The sequence below is a fragment of the Mus caroli genome, unplaced genomic scaffold (assembly GCF_978045245.1).
Source record: "Mus caroli unplaced genomic scaffold, Mus_caroli_1 scaffold_14, whole genome shotgun sequence".
NCBI lineage: Eukaryota > Metazoa > Chordata > Mammalia > Rodentia > Muridae > Mus > Mus caroli.
The window spans coordinates 101,639,559-101,659,436 of NW_028227269.1; the positions used below are offsets into that span (position 1 = coordinate 101,639,559).

The following is a 19,878-nucleotide window of genomic DNA, read 5'->3' on the forward strand; positions in this document are numbered from 1 at the left end:
CTCAGTTTGTTCTACCTGTAGAACTTCAAACAGACAGTCAAAGTCCATTTGGGCAAACCTTTATTGGAGCCTAATGCTGCAGTACAGAGGGCAGTGCACCAAAGAGAAGCCACAGGAATTGTTCTGCAAAGAGTTAAAAACAGCATGTTTAGACAGGCAGTGGTGGTGCACGCCTTTAATCCTAGCCCTTGGGAGGCAGAGGCAGGTGAATTTCTGAGACGAGGCCAGCCTGGTCTACAGAGTGAGTTCTAGGACAGCCAGGGCTACACAAAGAAACCCTGTCTCGAAAAAACAAAACAAAACACAAAAACCCACCCCACCACCAAACAAACAAATAAACAAAACAAAACAAAACAAAACAAAGCAAAAGACCAGTGTGTTTTATATAGCCACACGGGCCTGGCATGCTTGTGAGCAGCCTTTCACCAGTAAGTCTTACTTACTTCACAGTGCCTGTTCCTTGTCCCAATCACATGCTGTAAATATACTCCAGCCACAGGTCTATAAACACGGACCACAGGCCTTTCGATGAGTCAGTGTGGAGGTGCTCCCTTGTGAGACATTCTAAGTGAGGTTAGCTGCAGGGTAAAGTAAGTCACCTCTTTCACTGAACCTTACTGTCATTGCATATTGTCTGGAGTGCTTGTTCAAAGCCTCCTGAAACAGAAGTGAGGACTGTTGTAGCAGCTGAAGTGTTCCTTGTAGTTGGGGTGGCATTTCCTCAGGACAGTTGTCAAAGTGTTCAAAGCAGCCAGCTGCCGTGGTGACAGTTCAGCTAACTGCTTTTTAAAATTGTTTTCACATTTATTTTCCATGCATGTATATGTGTACACATGTCACAGCACATGTGTGACAGTCCAAGGACAGCTTGTGGGAATGGGTCCTTCTCCCATGTGGGTCCTGGGACTTGCACTTAAGTTGTCAGAGCCATTTAACTGACCCAGAAGAGACTTCTTAAGCTTTAGGGAACCAGGCACAATGTTTTGAAAGCTGTCAAACAAGTGGTTCCCTGACCTATATCTGATAGCTTTTGGCCATTTAAAAAAAATCAAAGGGCTGGAGAGATAGTTGTGGTTAAAAGCACATACTGTTTTGGCAGTGAACCCTAGTTTGATTCCTAGCACCCACATGGTGGCTCATAGTTGTCTGTAACTCCAGTGCCAGGGGATCCAAGGCCATCTTTTGGCACTGCTCACGTGTATACATACATGCACACATGCAGGGAAAACATATACATAAAATAAAAATAATAAAATCTTTGAAGAACCATCAAAAGAAACTTATAGTAATGACTGTACGAAAATTTGAAAGTTAGCCCATGTTGATTTTACCAAATAAGGGGTTTTCTGTACATGGATAGAATGGACTTTGATATTTCCCTATTACTTTTCCTTATCCTGCTTCCTTTGTCAATGCATATCCCCAATAACTTCACTCTTACCTTCAGGTCTCCCTGTCTCCTAGATCCCTCACGAGAGAAGACATGCAGTGCCTGGCTTTGTGGGGTTGCTTTATTTCACTACGATGATGATTTCTACTTCCTTCCATTTTCCTGCAAATGACATAATTTTATCTTTCTTTGTCTTTATGTATGTATGTACGTACATACATACATATATGCATATGTTTCATTTTCATTCACTAATGGGCACCTAGGCTGAGTCTGTAACTTGGGCATTGTTAGCAGTGCATTCTTAAATATGGGTTTGCTGGTCTCCATAGTAGCTGCCTTTGATGATTTTGTGTATAGGCACAGTAAAGGAAATTCGCATTCTTCACAGCACCTAACAACTCCCAGCCTAAAGCCTCCCGTGAAGGCTTGGGTCCCTTTGTGTCTCATTAGCGTTACGGAGGAGGAGTCATGGTTCCACTCAGCTTTTGCACACTGACTTAGTTGATTCAAGATCTCTTTAAGTGTTATTTACCAGCGTATCAGTCATATGAGCAGGCAGGAACTATTACATGTTATTGGACTCTCTGTGTGGCTCATACTGTTCACTCTGGATTTTAGTCATCTTTTCCGTGATCTCATTTTCAAATCTGGTCTGCAGGTTTTTTTTTGTTTTTTGTTTTTTTGTTTTTTTGTTTTTAACTGAACTTCAGGCCAAGATACTGTGCTGGAACTCTGGTATTGTACTTCTACAAGGTGTCCTCTTTAGAATATCTTGCTGGTCTTCCAAATGTGAAATTGCATTCATCACTTTTTAATCTAAGTATGTTCACTTGTTATTGAAGCCCAACTATCGTTTTAAATCATTTCAGTTGTATGCTCTTCCTTTCCCATCAGTCCTCTGAAGTGCCCAGCCACTAACTGCTGCCTGACAAAGGTGATTATTAGATTGTGCTGCAGGATGGAGAACAGTTTTGGATAAATACCTCCTGCAAGATTGACCCCATCAGCCCACTTGTTTTCTGAAGGTTCAGTAATCGGGTCTTTTCCTTTTCCTGCAGTAGCTACTTATCACCTGCTTCTTACAGATGCCAGACTTCATGTCTCTGTCTTCCAAGTGTTGCTTGCCATTTTATTTCCCAGTCTGAGCTTCTCTCTTAAATCATCTTGGTTCATCTATCCCTCCTGCTGTGCCATGACATATCCAAAATATGTTTTAGAAGCATTTTGAAAGGATTTTCTTTCCAAAGTTTTTAGTTAATGAGGAAATCATACGGTTCTTTAAAAAACCTACCAGGGAATGGAGCTTCCAGAACCTTCATATTTTGCATACCTTTATGCCTTTCAGCTCCACCTCTGCAGCTCTGGGCTGAAAGCAGTCCTTCACGATTTCCCATTTACTCTGCAAAACTTTGAACTTCATTATTATACTTTTCTGCCTGTATGCTCACCAATAGGAATACATTTTAAATTGTGACTGGCTATATACAAGTGCATGTTTGTGTGTGTGATTATTAATACAGACACACACACACACATACGCTCACACACACACATATATATAAAACAAAAATTTTACAGTACTTATTTTATGTCTATATCTAATAAAACATCAATGCTAACACTAAAAATAATCTTAATATGGAATTACAAAATGGAAAAAATTCAAAGTAAATTACATAAAAATAAAATTTAATGATACCTCAGGTATACTTGTATTTTAAAAGTTAGTTCTATTCCAGGGCAAGTGGAGATTTCATCCTGCTGTAGAGTGTTGTGAGGTTTGCTGTGCAGTGTGAGGAGAGGGAAGCTAATTCCAAGATGTATGTTTGAGAGTCAGACAGCTGTTTTGTGCCTCTGTAAAAAGATGATGATAGAGAACCAGCTCAATTTTCGGTAGTTGGAGGCCATCGACAGCTGGAAGCTGTTTAATGTTTAATAAAGCTGAGGATGGTGGCCCTGTACAGCAAACACAACCTCTGCTCCCTGCAAATGTAGCATTTGATAGCAGAGGGCACATATCAGGGATCATCAGTAAAGTAATTTTTACTAGCATTGATGTCATCAAATAAGCCATCGGACAGCTCTTGTGGCAGCATCAACTTAGAGATTCCTTTTTTCTGTGGCAATGAGGATCAAACTCAGGGCGCTAGGCAAGTCCTTCCCCTGTGAGCTACATCTCCAGCCCGGAGAGCAATCTTGCTTGCTTGTTTGATTTCCTTCCTTCCTTTTTTTCCTTCCTCTCTTCCCTAATTTCTTTCTTTTTTTATTGTTGACTGTTAATCTGTTTCTTGTTATGGAACTGTGATCTGAGGAGATTTGCTAAATAAGAAATTGTAGGTTGAAATCTTTCTGTAATTTTTACTAGTTGATAACTTTGAGCAAGCTATTGCCTCCTCCCTGAGTCTAAGTCTACGCAATTTTAAACTATAGAAATACACTTCTTCTGCAATGTAAAGATTAATGAAATACTGTATGGTAGTACTTTATAGTAAGCAAGGCCTTCAATGTTAATTTTTTCATACTTGCATTAATTATCTTAAAAGATATATGGTAATGATTATAATCAGGTTTTATGGTTCTTTGACTTTATAAATCTTTTTTATTAGACAAGATGTAAAGAAATTACATTTCAAATGTAATAAAATTTCTTTTTTTTTAAAGATTTATTTATTTATTATATGTAAGTACACTGTAACTGTCTTCAGACACACCATTAGAGAGCATCAGATCTCAGAGTTACAGATGGTTGTGAACCACCATGTGGTTGCTGGGATTTGAACTCAGGATCTTTAGAAGAGCAGTCAGTGCTCTTAACTGCTGAGCCATCTCTCCAGCCCCTTTATAAATCTTTTAAGACAATGTTTTGAAGATTTAATGTTGATTTTGATGAATAAAGAAACAACTATATGGAGTTTTGTTCTTATCATGATCTCGAAGCAAGGCCTGTTTGACACCCACTTCCTCATAAATTCAAACCCAGCGTCAGTGATCTCTGAGCTGTGTTTGAGCGTGAGTGAGAGCCACTGCAATGTCTCCTTAGCTCTGTAGGGAACACAGGCCACCAAGCTTTGTCAAATAGTAACTGAGTGAGGTTCTCAGATACAGTAGTGACATGTCATCCTATCTTTTGGGGGTACCATCTACTTTACTTCTCTCTTCAGTAACTGGTTTAGGATTAAGTAGACTATGTAGATTGTTCAGGCCAGGAAAAGAGAGAACTTTATGCTGTGCAGTCAATATTCTTATCATGGGAACCTGTCTTCTCAGTGAATTTTGAGCTTTTAAATGTTTGGAGTGATGTACCACAGCAGTGACAATATTTTTAAGAATATAGTTTCATAAAGTATAGATTCATTGTAATTGCTGGGGATCAAATCCAGGGTTCCTTATAAGTTAGGCAGACATTCTGCCATTGAGCTACATCCCTATTTCTGTCTTGGCCTATTGTCACTTGATGGGATTGAACAAGGGTTGCATAAACTAGAGCATGTAGCCTAGTTTGAGACACTAGAGATAATCTTTTTGATTTTCCCTTCTCCCTCCCTCCTTTCTGTCTTCCTTCCTTCCCTTTCTTTTTCTTTTCTTTTTTTTTTTTTTTTTTTTGATAGAGTCTCATTGTATAGCCCAGGTTAGCCTTGAACATCTATCTTTCTCATTCTCTCTGTTACTTGAGGTTATAGGTACATGCTACCGTGTTCTTTCCTCCTTGCTCAGACATATATACATACACATATCAACCTTCCTTCCTTGACTGTCTCAAATTGATTATCACTTTGTGTATTGTTCCACAGTAGTGGACTGTATGCTTAGGTTAGGAGCCAGAGTGGGTGAATAAAGTGACAGGAAAGGCTTGATCTTGGTTACCCATTTAGCTTGTATTACTTACTTTTCTTGTGGCTCTGACAAACATCTCATAGAAGTGACTGAGTGAAGGAAGAATTTGACTCATGGTTCACAGGGATGATGGAGGAGGTAGAGTGGTGGGTGGCTTCATTTGTGGACATGGGTGTGTGTGGGCAGGGACTCATGGCATGCTATGCCATAGTAGCAGATGTGAGCAGAGAGAGCTAGACCAGAACCCTAAAATACTGCCCCCTAGTGTTCTACATATGCCACCATGACTCCATCTCTTAAGTGTTCTGAAGCCTCCCCAAGTAGCATCCCATCTGGGGACTGGGGGTCCTAACATGAGCTGGTGCACATCCACACATTCAAACATAACAGAGGCTGTGTAGTGTGTAGTATAGTGATTGACAGCATATATTTTGAGTTGAACAGGATGTATATAGCTTTAGAACCTTTATCTTTCTAAAGAGAAAATAGGATGCAGCCCATATTATCTAACTACTTGTTGAGACTGTTGTGAGAATTAGCCACTGTGAAGTAAGTCAGGTGTTTTTTATTAGCACAGGTCTGGCATGTAGTATACCAGACATTATTTTATCTTGTTATTGGTGAAGGAAGCAGCAAAGAAATAATGCTTTTGGTGAAAGGAACAAATAGTTGTGAAGGTAAGGTTGACACAGCAGAAGGAAAACAGGGGGGAATGTTAATGTTAGAAACTGGAGAGTCCAGAGCTGAGGGATTGGAATTGTAATGAGAGTGGAATTGGTATTATTCTTGGAAAAAAAAAAAGCAAAGTCAAAGGCTCACAGATTCAAGGTTCTGGACGAGGTAATAAGATCTAGCTTTTGACAACAGAAGTGGAATGCTGGTGTGAAGTAGAGGCAAATAAACAAGCATTTACCATGTGTCTATGGGCCACACATGGGGAAGTACAAGATCCAGGCCAAACACCCTTAACTAGAGGAGGTTGGCAATTACCAGTTGGTCACATAGTCCCCTGAATAGTGTTTACTATCACAGCAGAGGGGCAGAGGGAGTGGCAGCATTGACAACCAAATTTTATTGTAGTAACAAATGCTTGGCTTGATGTATCATCAAAAAGGCATTTTAAAATAGGCGTATCTCCCAGGGGGAAGCAAATAATTAGTAACACTAATTTAGAATTTGAAAGCTAGCTGTCCTAAATCCATTTATTTAGTCTTATATTTTCTCCTCTTTCCTTTTTAACCTCTGGTGTATAAGTGAGATGATTAACCCAGTTCTTTTCAGTGTTTGAGAAAAAGGTTGCCAAGTGGCTTAGAGTGAATTGTTTGTATCCCGGGAATAGCTTCATGCTTGGCTTTCAATAGAAAGTTGGAGGGTTCGAAGTCTTGGAAATGTAATTTGTTTAAACAAAGAGGGTAAGGATAATCATATAATTATTTAAAGATTGTATGTGCTGCATTAAGTAATTTTTTTTTTTACATAGAATATTGTTCTGGGTCCCTTCAGTGGTGGTAGTGCAGATAAGTATTAGCCACATGTGATATGTTTATCCTGACTGTGACCAAAGTACAGGCAACCTGATGGAGGCTTTTCCTCATTGGAGGGTTCTTTCCCCAGACAATTCTAGTTTGTGTCAAGTTGACAAAAAACTAACCAATACACTTTCTAAAATTATTAATTTTTATTTAAAAAAAAATCTACCACAGCAGCAGAATCACTGGGTGCTTGTGAGAAATCAAGTCCTTAGGCCTCAGCAAGATCAGAATGTTAGCTGCCAGTAGTCGAGCAGTAAGTGGTGGGTGGGGCCCTGAGAGCCCCTTCTCACCCACAGCTCTTTGTTGGTGGGGCCAGTCTTGTCTAGGCCCAGTGCCAGTGTCTTAGCCAGTGTTACGTTACTGTGAGGAGACACCGTGACCAAAGCAACTCTTATAAAAGAAAACTTTTAATTGGGGCTGGCTTACAATTTCAGAGGCTTAGCTCATTATCATCATGGCAGGGAGCATGATGGCAGGCAGCTGTGGTGCTAGAGAAGTAGTTAAAGCTACATACTGATCCATAGGTAGGTAGGTAGGTAGGAAGAAAGAGAGAGACAGACAGACAGAGACAAAGACAACACACACACACACACACACACACACACACACACACACCCTGAGCCTGACGACCTTAAAACTCACCTCTAGTGACACTTCTTCCAAGAAGGTCATACCTATTATTTTCAAATAGTACCACTTTCTTGTGGCTAAGCATTCAGATATACTTGCCTATGAGGGCCATTGATTTTCAAACCTCTACAGCCATTATTAAAACATGTTTAACTTAAAAATGAAAGCCCTTAGCCGGGCAGTGATGGCACACGCCTTTAATCCCAGCACTCAGGAGGCAGAGGCAGGCGGATTTCTGAGTTCGAGGCCAGCCTGGTCTACAGAGTGAGTTCCAGGACAGCCAGGGCAACACAGAGAAACCCTGTTTCGAAAAAACAAAAAACAAAAAACAACAAACAAAAGAAAACCCTTGCTTGGTTGGTGTTTGTCCTTGGACTCTTCCAGCAGGAGGTATTTTCATTGTTCTTCTTCAGCGTCACTCTTCTCACATCAGTTTTCCTTTTTATATTTAAATTCCCCTTGTTTTCTTTGGCATTGATTGTTTCATTCACATCTTTTCTAGCTGAGTCATTTTTCAACTTTTTGCTGAGTTCTATCATCTCAGTTCTATGTTTTCATAATTAGTGATGACCTATGATCTTTTTGTATTGTATGCATTTTCTTAATTTTCTTTTGTAGACAAATAGAAAGTTACAGTTACTTTTTCACTACCTTCTGTAGTGTAGATCATGGAATCTTTTGCCTTTTGAGGTCCAAGTGTTCAAACATATGGGCCAATACTCACACCTATGTCACACAGTAGTGTATTTGCTTATGTGGCTGATATAATACATTATCAGAAACCTGGTAACATGAAACAAGGTATACTGTTTTCGTAGTTCTGTTGACCAGAAGCCCCAAATCAAGACATTGGTGGAATTCTACGGATGCATCCATTTTTGGCCTTTTAAGTGTGACACTCTAGTGAGTGTCAGCATTCCCTGGCCTGTGACATCTGTCCCATCTCTATTTCTGTGGTCAGATTCCTTCTCCTGTCCTGAGTAGCTTTTTGTCCACTCATGTTTCTAGATCTAGATAATCTAGGATGATCTTTTTATCTCAGGATCCTTCTAAAAATTAAGAATACTCCTAACACCTCCAGGGTTAGGATGTAGGTTTATTTTTAGGCATTACCTTGCAACCTGGGACAAGTCCTTTTTTTGACCTTTAGTTCCCACCTTCTAGCTATCTTCCTAGGTTAGCATAGTTCCCTACTTCATGTGACTCTTTTCTTTCTTAAGAACAGTAAGATGATTGCGACACCATGTTTTTCATAGTCTGCAGTGCTGCCTCAGGCCAAGACTTGCTACACGGTGGGGCAGCTTCATTCACAACGAGACTGTGCTTCTTACGACCGACCTGCACAATTCTGAAGAAACAAAAATATTACCTAAAAATGACTTGAATGCCTTATAGTTAAAGCTCACGTACATTTCATAAAGCCATGAATAACTCTTGCAGTTACTTTTCTGTTGCTATGATAAAACACTACCAAAGAGTTTCCAGGTTCAGAGGCTTAGAGTTCATCACCATAATGGTGGGGAGCATGTGGGCAGGCAGGTAGACATGGCACTGGAACCATAGCTGAGAGCTTACTTCTTGAAACACAACCGTGAGGCAGAGGGAGACTCAGAGTGACTCTTTTGAAACTCAAAGCCCACTTCCAGTGACACACCTTCTCCAACAACGCCACATCTTTCCCAAATAGCCTCATCAAGTGGGGACCAAGTATTCAAATATATGAGCCCTCGGGTCCATTCCCCTTCAGATGACCAAAGTTATATTTGAATATAAGTAAGAATAATTTTAATTTATTAAAAATATGTAACTTAATGTTTGCCATCAGCATTTAATGCGTTTGGTGGCTGTTCAGCACATGCGTGATTTTACTCCATACTTGACATGCTTACAGAACTTGTGTTGCTCAGGCTATACTTGAAAGAAGTGTTCGTAGTTCATGGAATTCTTTTCCAGAAGAATTTTAATACTTTCCAAAAGTATTTAGGCCTCTAGAATACCACCAAGGTTATTTTGGGGGAAAAAAGCCTCAATACATGTTATACCAAAAAGTCCTAGTAGCCTGTTAGAGAATTGAGTGTATCTTTTAGAAGTTTCTTGCAATTAATGGAACCAGTCTATACAAGTCATTACAGTGTATGCAAAATTGTGTTTTTAACCTATGTTATTTTAATTGTTGCTGTGATTATTATTTTACTATTTTATCATAATGCATTTATATTATTTACATATTTTATAAAGTATAGCAAACAGATTACAGATACAAATATAATAGAATTTTGAAGTATTAGTAAGATTGTTAACACTTAATGACATGCATATAAACAGGAATTCTTACGTTAGCATAACTGTAATGTCTACATGTATTTGTCATAAGATTTGTTTAAGAAAATTTTATTTCTGGTTTTATTTTTATATCTCAATATATTTAAAACATTGTAAGGAAATCATTTAAAGCAGTAATTTTTCAAATTAACCCATTAAATTGAAAATTTAGCTCTTAATTTTACATTTAAAATTTGCATTTTCCTTGTAAGTGCTGGTCAAGATGTCCAAGGAGCAAGTGTGATTGCAAACCTTCCATTTTTGATGCGACAGAATCCTACTGAGACACTTCGGAGAGTCTTACCCAAAGTCAGAGTAAGTTGGTATGAAGTAAGATTTCAATTTATTTTTTTCCCCTTTAATAGCATGTTTGTCAATATTGAGAGAAAATGTCAGAGCTTTCATTGCTGATCTTTCCCCTGCTAATAGAGTAGAAGTGTTATTATGTTTGTTTGAGTTATGATAAAATATTTAGGAAAATTAGTTGTAAAGAGTTCCTTGGTGATATTCAAGAAAGACTTTTTTTTAAAGATTTATTTTATTATTATATCTAAATACACTGTAGCTGTCTTCAGACACACCAGAAGAGGGCGTCAGATCTTATTAAGGATGGTTGTGAGCCACCATGTGGTTGCTGGGATTTGAACTCATGACCTTTGGAAGAACAGTCAGTGCTCTTACCCACTGAGCCATCTCTCCAGCCCCAAGAAAGACATTTTAAAGGTAGATTTTTAAGAGCTTAAAATGTAACTATCTTTATAAAATTATAGATACATCACTTGGTATTATTTTCATTTTTTTTTTCAAAAATTAGCACAGTAATTTTAGTCTACATTACCAATAATAATTAACCAAGATCCTGCATGACCAGCCTGTGGGTGGGGACTTCTGAAGACTCATCATATGGAGTGGGTTATGGTTGATCACAATTTTAATCTATATTTATTCCTTCCTAAATATTTTCAGAATTAGCTTCTTGCTGTGATCATAAATGTTTTCTCTACTATTACATTTCTTCTCTAAGTTCATAATGCCCATTGGTTGTTAATAATCCACGCTATATATTTAATGACTAGTATTTATTATTTCTTTGTACCTGTGTGCAAAGAACTCTTTTTTGAAGCAAGTATTTTGTGAGCAATCCAGATAGCAGTCTTTGTGTTGAATTCTCCTGCATCCTAACCACTAGTGGGGTCAGAGGTTGCCTGCTATGGGGATAATATTGGCTAGGAATGAATTTTATTTACTAGCCCTCCGTTTTCCATTTGGTTATAGCTGTTTACAAATCAATTTATACATTTTAAAAAATCATAATCATTAGTATATCTTTGAGGTTTGCTTTATGGCATTATATATAGTATGGTCCCAACTACTGCCATTTTTATAAGAGGCCCACATGTCTACAAGACAACATGGGGCTTTATTGTGTACTATGGTGATTCATGAGTGTAGTAAGCTTTGCTATGTCTCTTTTCCCAGAATCATGCCGAGTTTTGAAGTGAGTAAGCTTATATAGATCAAGTCTACTTGTAAATTCAATTTTGGTAGTGTAAACTGACCCAACATTGCTATCATGACACCGGGAGGTACAGTTAAATGGTAGAATCATCTTGACTAGGGAGTTAATATAAGTAAGAAAATTAAGTTTAAAGTAAAAAAAAAAAAACACCAAGCATTCTGCACACTGTGTTGAGTTGGCTAAGTGTGGTCTACAGAGAGCAGACTGAGGGTCCAAAGTGAATGCCTGGTTCCCAGAGAGGTCGGTGGAGGTTATTATTAGGATCCCGAGACTGGAGTTCTAGTTTTAAGCTGCCATATATGTGGCTTCAGGGAATTGAATCCAGGTCCTCTGGAAGAACAGACAGTATTTGTAGTTGCTGAGCCATCTCTCCAGCTCCTAGAATCCAGACCTAAAAACAAGAATGAAGAATGAAAGGTAGAAAGCAGCAATCTTTACAGGTTCTGCCAAAATTCTGCTGGTGTGTTCATAGTAGGCAATTGACTAACTCCTAAGAAACTTGCGTATGTTCAAGAAACTCTGGCTTCAATTCAGTCCCCAGCACCAAAACACCTCCTCTTAAACAAACAGAGAATATGCATTCATTTCATTTATGCAGTATATTGATACAGTTTCAAATGTATCTTCTGAAGCTATAAGGTATGCTTGAGTTATGCAAGATACTTTTGTTTTTTGAGCCAGGGTTTCTCTGTGTAGCTCTGGCTGTCCTGGAACTCTCTTTGTAGACCAGGCTAGTTTCTAATTCCATTTGCCTCTGCCTTCTGAGTACTGGGATTAAAGGTGTGTGCTATCATGCCCAGCTGAAGATATGGTTTCAATGCAGAACATTAATGGTTAATTGGATTCAAAACTAATGCCCACTAATGAATGTAAGAAAACCTTTTTTAAATTACTGAATGATTTTCATGTAAGTGTGTATGTATGTATGTCAGGGTCTCATGTAGCCCAGGCTGGTTTGTAACTCAGTATGTAGCTTAGGATGACCCTGAACTTCTGCTGATCCTCCTGCCTCCACCTCCCATGTACTAGTATTAGAAGATTACATCATCATCCCCAGTTTATGTGGTAGTATTGGGGCTCAAACCCGGGGTTCCATTCAAGCCAGGCAAGCACTCTGCCGCTAAGCTATAGCCCCAGCTTTTTATTCTTTCTTAAGGTTGACTAGTAAGCAACTGTTTATTAGGGCCTTCATCTCTCTTGCCCATACAATTTGAATTTACAAAAAAGGTAGAAGGGTCTCAGGTGGGAGACACCACATCAGGAAAGTCCATAAGCCACACAGACGGATGAAGGGGCACTGGCATGGTTCAGAAGCACTGTGTGGTTCTGAGTTTGCATAGAAACATTTGAGTGAAGCCCAGAAGATAGACTTAGCTGGATAACAGTGATGGCAGTGCTTTTTAAAACAGCTTCATACACAGTCACAGATGGCCAAACAGTTACCGGTGCATTTTCACTGGTGAAACTATGCCTATTTGCAGATGATTTTGAAATCACTGTGCTCAGAGAGCATCAACACTTACTGGTACTTCAGGCTGGCACATTTTCAGGTCTGCCTGGCTTCTTCCAGTGATTACTTCTCAGTGATAAGCTGTGATAGGATTTTTCTCATAGTCACTCTGTTCACCTTGCCATCCTGCTGACTTCTTAGTTAATTTTATGGTAAAACCACATTGTATGCCAGAGTGAGCGAGCACTTAGTAATAATGACATTTACAATCACTTGTATTTATTTACTGAGCACTGCTTGCCAGGTCTGAGGCACAGTTGTAACCATTGAAGTAGAGATGAATAAAAGTCAGGGAACTTGTTCTCTAGGAGGCTGTAGTGCAGAGGTGACCCAGACTTCAACAAGTAATCAAACGAAAGGCTGACTGTCACTTGTGATAAGTGCTAAATGATGAGTGTAAAACAAACAAACAGGGACACTGAGACAAAGTAGTAAAGTTGACAGGAGACCTTCTATGCACTGGAGCTCACTGTGGCCAAGCAGCAGCAGGTGGCCTGAGATGCAAGAGCCTGGTGAAACAGCAGGAAGTGTAGTTGGGGCTAGTGGAGGGTGGGGCGGAGTATGAACAGAGACCAGGCTGGACTAATTAACATCAGTGACATTGGATTTGAGGACAGTGGAAAGCTATTGGAGACGTTGAGCATCAGAGTTACCGTCTATTCACATTGTGTGGCCATTTTGATTAGTGTGTAGATGAGAATGGGGCAGTTAGGAAGCTTCTGTCCTGGGCCTCTAAGAGTCAGTGGCAGGCTGGATTAACATGGTGAACTAAAGCAGTGGAGCAGTGAGCATGGATGTCTCCGATACAGTTATTAGAGGGAACAGAATTCCACAATGGATTGGAATGGATGAATTCCAAATGGATTGGGGTGGGGAGCAGCATCCTGATGGTTGGTGTGGGCATCAGGGTGGTTTTCAGTGTGTGAGGAGATGGTCTGTGTTGAGTGCACAAGTGGCAATAATCTGAGTACTTGCTAATATTGGTCTTTCATGATTCACTTTGAGTATCTCATGCAGGAAGTAAGTATTCCCAAGGGCTTTATCACTTCTGTGACTCCTCCTAGCCAGCTCCCAGAGCTCAGCCCTTACCTTGCTTCACCTAAAAGAACATGAGGAAATGATGTGGGAGGCTTTGCTGGTCGTGCAGGTTATAACATTGTACTGGTGATAATCTTGTTTGTTTACTATATTTGCATCTTATCCTTACTACTGGGCCTTAATTAAAATATGTTTTTTTTTTTTTTTTTTTAATGAGGCAACCTATTTTCACTGTTTTAAAGATGAAGGAATTTGACTTTTTCTTTTCTTTCTTTTTGTTTTGTTTTTGTTTGTTTTGAGACAAGGTCTCTCTAGGTAGTCCTGGCTGTCCTCAGATTTTCTATGTAGATCAGGCTGTCCTCAAACTCAAAATACTCCCGCTTCTGCCTCCCAATTGCTGGGATCAAAGGTGTAAGCCACATCTAGCTGAGATGAAGAAAATTTGACTTTAAAACAGCAGCGGCTGGAGAGATGATGGTTCATCAGTTAGGAATGAAAACTGTTCTTCCAGAAAATCTGAGCTTGGCTCTCAGCACCCAGATAAGGTAGTTTACAGCCACTTTAATTCCAGCTCCAGGGAATCTGATGCCCTCTTCTGGCCTTTGTGGGCACTGAACTCTCACCTGTTCATACACGTACGTGCATGCACTCGCGTGTACACACACACACACACACACACACACACACACACACACACACTTCACACTTAACAATTAAATCTACAAGCAAAATAAGTAAAATATAAAAATTACATTATAATTGTACTAATTTTATTATATTTACAAAATCTCCTTTCAAAACTGGATCCAAAGTGGATGGTAATATGTTGTGTACTTCTCAAGGTAGAATTTAAGTAAGAATCAAGAAAGAAAATAATTTTTGGCTTCCAAAATACTTCAAGATATAGTTATTTAATCATGTTATATAATTTAATCCTATGATCATTATTTGATCTAGTAATTTTCTACAACTTAAATTGAATTCTGAGATATTAGATTTTAATATTGAATTTGTGCTTATGTTATCTGGAAGTGAAGGAATTTTTATTGTCAAGATAAAGTTCTTAAAGTCTTTATTCCTTTATAAAATCACAGAAGAAGGTGATATTACACTTGGCATATTATAATGGACTCCTTTATATTACAGCACCAAGCAGTTGTTCTTGTTCCTCTTGAATTTTTGAATTCATTTACTTAAATTTTGTTCCAAAACTATGTCATGATGTTATTCAGCAGAAAATGTGCAGTGTCAGGCACAGAGAATAATTATTGTATTTCCTCAGGTCCTATGGGGGTCAGCCACTGTATGCTATTGGATGTTTTATGTGTCTTAATCTCTGAGCCCAAAGGATCTTTGATACCCATCCCACAGAGGAAGAGACACTAGTTAACCAACTTGCCTACAGCAACATGTCAACCTCATGATTGGCTGATCTGATTGCAGATCTTTGATGTGTAATTCACTTCTCAGGCCTCAACCACCTTGTCTGGTTCCTACAGCAGCTGCACATGGGAACATTGGCTTCTACTTAGCCACCTAGAAGCCACTCACCCAAGAGGATTTGAAGAAATACCAACCAATCGTGTTTTATATTCTTATGTGTGAGAATTATTACTTAAGTGGTGAAATGCAGTGACAGAATGCTGTCCCCTTCACTTCCCCTCCCCTTATCCCCAAGAATCAAGCTGGGAAACTGTAAATGTTACCGTAGTTTAGAATAAGGTAATTTCAAAATGTGCTTAAATCTGGAGATAGGGAGATTGTCTTGGGTCATTTAGATGGGGCCCCAACGTCAACACATGTCTCTTAGTAGAAGAAATCAGAAGATGAAGGAGTGGGAAAGACAGCAGTGAAGACAGAGAAAGATGCAGAAAGCCAAGAAGTGACCCTGTGGCAGGAATGTGGCACTGAACATCTTGGTCTGAGTAATACTGCTTTACCACATCTGCCTTCGAGAACTATGGGAGAGTACATTTCTGTTGTTTTAATGCATCCAGCTGAGAGAAAGCTAAAGCAGATCACTTTTCAAAGCTTTCTGCCATGTCCTTTTTGACCTTGGCACCTACCAATCTTTCCATAAAGGCAGAAATCTTTGTCACCCTGGCTTGTCATTTTGTCCCCAGAGCCTGGACTGGCATTTGGAAAGAACAGGCACTCATAGTCAACTTTACAAAGACTGTGTTCTGAGAGAGTCAGTGTCTACCTGAGGGACCCATGCTGTGCTTGACTTGCTGGCCTGATGCTGCAGATCCTTTTGGTCTCTATCTGCTTAGAACGGGGTCTCTGGTTGCAGGTGGACAAGGAGTCGGCAAATGACAGGCAAAAATCAACACAAGAGGTTGTGTAGAATCTGAATGTATTGTCACAAAGTGAACACCAGTCTTATATAATACAGAAAATAAAGGGGGTAGGATGTCACAGCAGGCAAAGTACATTGAAGTTACCTGACACAAAACAAAGGAATGACTTCAAAAGGACTTACAGGAACCAGGTAATATTTACAGTAAAGATAAAACTGTCCTGCCTGGGGTCAGCTTAATGAAAGGTAAGGATTTCACACCCTAGTCACAATTTGTGCTACTCCTTTGAACCTTGTGAAAGCTAGCACCAGGTGGTTCTGCTCTAGCAGACCTTCTCATGAATAATGCAATACCACAACCCCCCTATTTCCTAGGCCTTGATAAATTTTTGTATGAGTGTAACTTGGCTGTTCTTTTAAGTATCTGTGGAGAATCTCCATTTGTCAGAAGAATTCACCAACTTGCTTCTAATATACAATGTAGCCTACTATACCTGGCTGTAGTGAAGATTCCTGTCTCAGTGGGATTCCCTAACTCTTACATGGTAACCCACCTATTAGCTAAGCCATTGTGTATTCCCTTGTTTGGGTGAGACTGGCTATTGTCCTAAGTAATCACTCTGCAGACTAGCCCTGAGCTATTCTAGCTCCATTCTTTGTAATGCCTAGTTAGTTTCATTGTTTCTCTTAGAAGTAAATTTGAATATTACTGAATAGATAACCTTCTTACTGAATTCCAAGCTCATCAGCTTCAAGGATTTTCTATGACGTTGGAACACTGGCGAAGGCTTATGTCAGAATTCAATCTCTAAAGGCACTTATAATAAAATAATACTAAAAGAGAGCACATGGATCCATACACCAAACTAACTCAGGGATAGGGTATGAGTATACGGGTTATGAGAATGCCTGGTTCCAGGAGGTTAAGTTTCCTTGAAACTCTTTGCTTCCTGAGTGCTTTTAGGCCTCTTGGCCTGCCAAGCAGACTTCACTGGAGTGTGCTTAGCAACCTGACTCACTGAAGCGTTCTTAAGTGAGTCAGCATTGTTGGTATCTGTAACACTGACTTGTGCACTCAGAGACCCTTTACAGGGGTGGGAGGGGAAAATGAAGTACAGAACAGAAGACAACAGAGACAGGGCTATTAAACCAATATGAAAATTATTTAAAGTTGGGAGATGTTAAATAGCAATATTTTGATTCAGAAAAAACCTACAACTTCCACCGTTACTACTATTTGGGACATTATTTTCCTGAGTTGATACAGTAAGAAAATACCAGAAATATCATCCAGCTGAATGAAACAGCATTTTATACTGAATACAGACAGATTCTTAAATGATCTCATTTTGAAATTTGAATAAAAAGCATTTACTTTGCAAATAAAGGTATTTGTCAATGAAAAGCTGCATGTGTTTTAAAAAGCCTCATTGGAAGTAGCGCAGTTGAATGGTCAGTAAGGATCACTAACTGTGGAGCAGGTGCTGTGTGTTGTGCCTTAAATACATTTCTCTCAACAATTGTCAGCGCTATCCGATTTCAAGCTGACAGATGTGACTTAAATCTCAATGTTTGACTGTAATGTTAGGTTTGTAAGAAGAATGAAAGAATGTAATAAATTGATAGTGCTCTGAAAAATCAAAACAGCCTTAGCTAAGGATTGAAGGCGTATAAGTGAGCAATACAGACTCCTTTCTTCTTTGGTCTGCATCTCAGAAAATGTTTCTCTCTTCCTCACTGTAGTTGCCAATTTCTGAGATAAAAGTTTAAATTCTGAGAAAAGCAAAAGGGTTTTATGAAAGCAGTATAATTATACATCTTAAGCAGAACATGATGTTCTAGGACCCCTGCAGGTCACAGACAGCCTGTGGTGGAGCATAGCATTCCATTGGCTGACACTCTGATTGCAGGCAGGGAAAGAGGAGAGGGGGAAGATTCCCACAGTGGCATAAGGTTAATGGAGGTTTCCAGCATCAGGGTAAGAATCAACCAGAAAGGAGGAAGATTTCTGGTCTAGAGGTATAGAGTTATAGAACAGTCTCCTGGTTCTCTAAGAAGGAAAATGGATACAGCTGCAACTGGAGGAATCGCAGTAGGAACACACAGTGGAGACTGCTCTTTTTGTTTTATAGTGCAAAATAAAATGTTGCTGACCATAGTCATTCAAGGATAGTGTCTGCATTATGATTGTGCGTTTAATGTTTATTTATATTTAAGGACAAAATAGATTGACATTACTAATTACTTCATAGTAATAAAGTTCTATGGAAACATTTATAAGTATGTAGATTGGGCATAAAGGAAGAATCATATAAGGAAGACAATTATTTTTTTCTTTTGTGACCAGGCCTGACTTAGCCCAGGCTGGTCTCAGATTGTCTAAGCATTGAAGGATGGATCTATGTCTTGAACCTCTGATCCTTGTGCCTCACCCCACCACCGCCAAGTGTCAGAATTACAGGCATGTGTCACCACGCTCAGCAGTTAATATTTTTTAGATTTAAAGTTTGATTTGTGTTTCATAAAATTCAAGTAGAGAGCAGTGTTCTTATATTTGCTACTTGGCCATTTTACCATCCATCCTGCCTGTAATAAAAAAAGAACTGAATCTTCTGAAAGTCTTTTAAATGTGCAGTTGAGCTTAAAAGAATAAAAAACAATCCCCTGGGCTGAAAAGGGTTTCTAAAACTAGGTTAGCCTCTAAATGCACTTGCTCATGTCTTTGCTAGAGCCTGTCAGAGGCGATCACAAGGCTGCCACAGGAGTTGACTCTCAAGAGCAGGATGATGCTGAGTCTGGGGCATACGGACACTGGCTTGCCTGTTTGCTTTACTATAGACTCTGTGTTGCTCTGGCTAGGCTTGCTCTCACAATACCTACTTTCTGAGCACCAGTTCAGATGTGCCACCATATCTGGAGGTGGCTCGACTTTTAACAGAATTTTACAGGTTGCAGGATAGAGTCTGTATCAGGTTGGGATAACTCACAACTTTTTACCCAGCAGTGCCACCTATAGGTCTCCTCTGTTTGGGACAGAGCCGTAGAATGGAGAGAGCCCTCCTTGGGGCTGCTGAAGGTATGATGGTGATTAACTACTAGTAAGGGAAGGAAACAACTATGCCTGCTTCCCCAGAACCTTCTCTTCGGTAAAGCAAAGGCTTGGTGGAGGAAGGAAGGGCAGAACCTGCTGCTTCTGGTGGCCTGTGAAGCTCCACCGTTTCTGTGGGAGTAGCAGAAGAAACAGCAGCCTCTTTTGGAGAAGAACGGACAGGACAGTGCAAAGACATGGAAGAGCAGTATGTACACTTTACCACAGGGCTATCTCTCTAGGTGAGAGCCTTCAGGGTGTTAACGGTAAATATTTTGTTTATGTAACTGCATAGGTTGTAGGTATGTATGCATAGCTCCCTGTGCTATTCCTGCAGTTTCCCCCTGTACTCACACAGACTAGTTAATTATTTTCTAATGATAGGAACACCTCAGAACCTATTAATATTCTGACAAAGATTTGTGACAAATCTCCTTATGTAAGCATTTTTTATATTTTATTTTATGTATATGAATGTTTTATCTGCATGTATGTATGTGTCAGGTGCATGCCTGGTGATCTCAGAGATCAGAGGAGGGTATTGGATTCTCTTTGAAAATGAAGTTACAAGTAGTTCTGAGCCATGTGGGCTCTGGAAGCCAGACCTGGGTTCTCTCCAAGGGCAGCTAGTGCTCTTAACCACTGAACCATCTTCCCAGCTCAACACTCTGTTCCTAAACTCCTAGTTTTTGTTGAAGTGAAGTTGTGTTTGT

General features: G+C 39.5%; 1 protein-coding gene across 3 annotated transcripts in view; it reads left to right on the forward strand.

Moving 5' to 3' along the window:
• Ppp4r4 (protein phosphatase 4 regulatory subunit 4) overlaps positions 1-19,878 on the forward strand; it is an 84,402-nt gene that overhangs the window by 15,487 nt on the left and 49,037 nt on the right. For 2 of the 3 annotated variants that reach the window (XR_003838410.2, XM_021179275.3), the window contains exon 3: positions 9,924-10,026. Coding sequence is in view for 1 of the 3 variants with exons in the window: in XM_021179275.3 (XP_021034934.1) it covers positions 9,924-10,026 (103 nt within the window). In the remaining 2 variants the exon portion in view is untranslated. Of the gene's footprint in view, positions 1-9,923; positions 10,035-19,878 lie in introns of those variants that run through there. The other variant, XM_029484571.2, reaches the window with a different exon arrangement.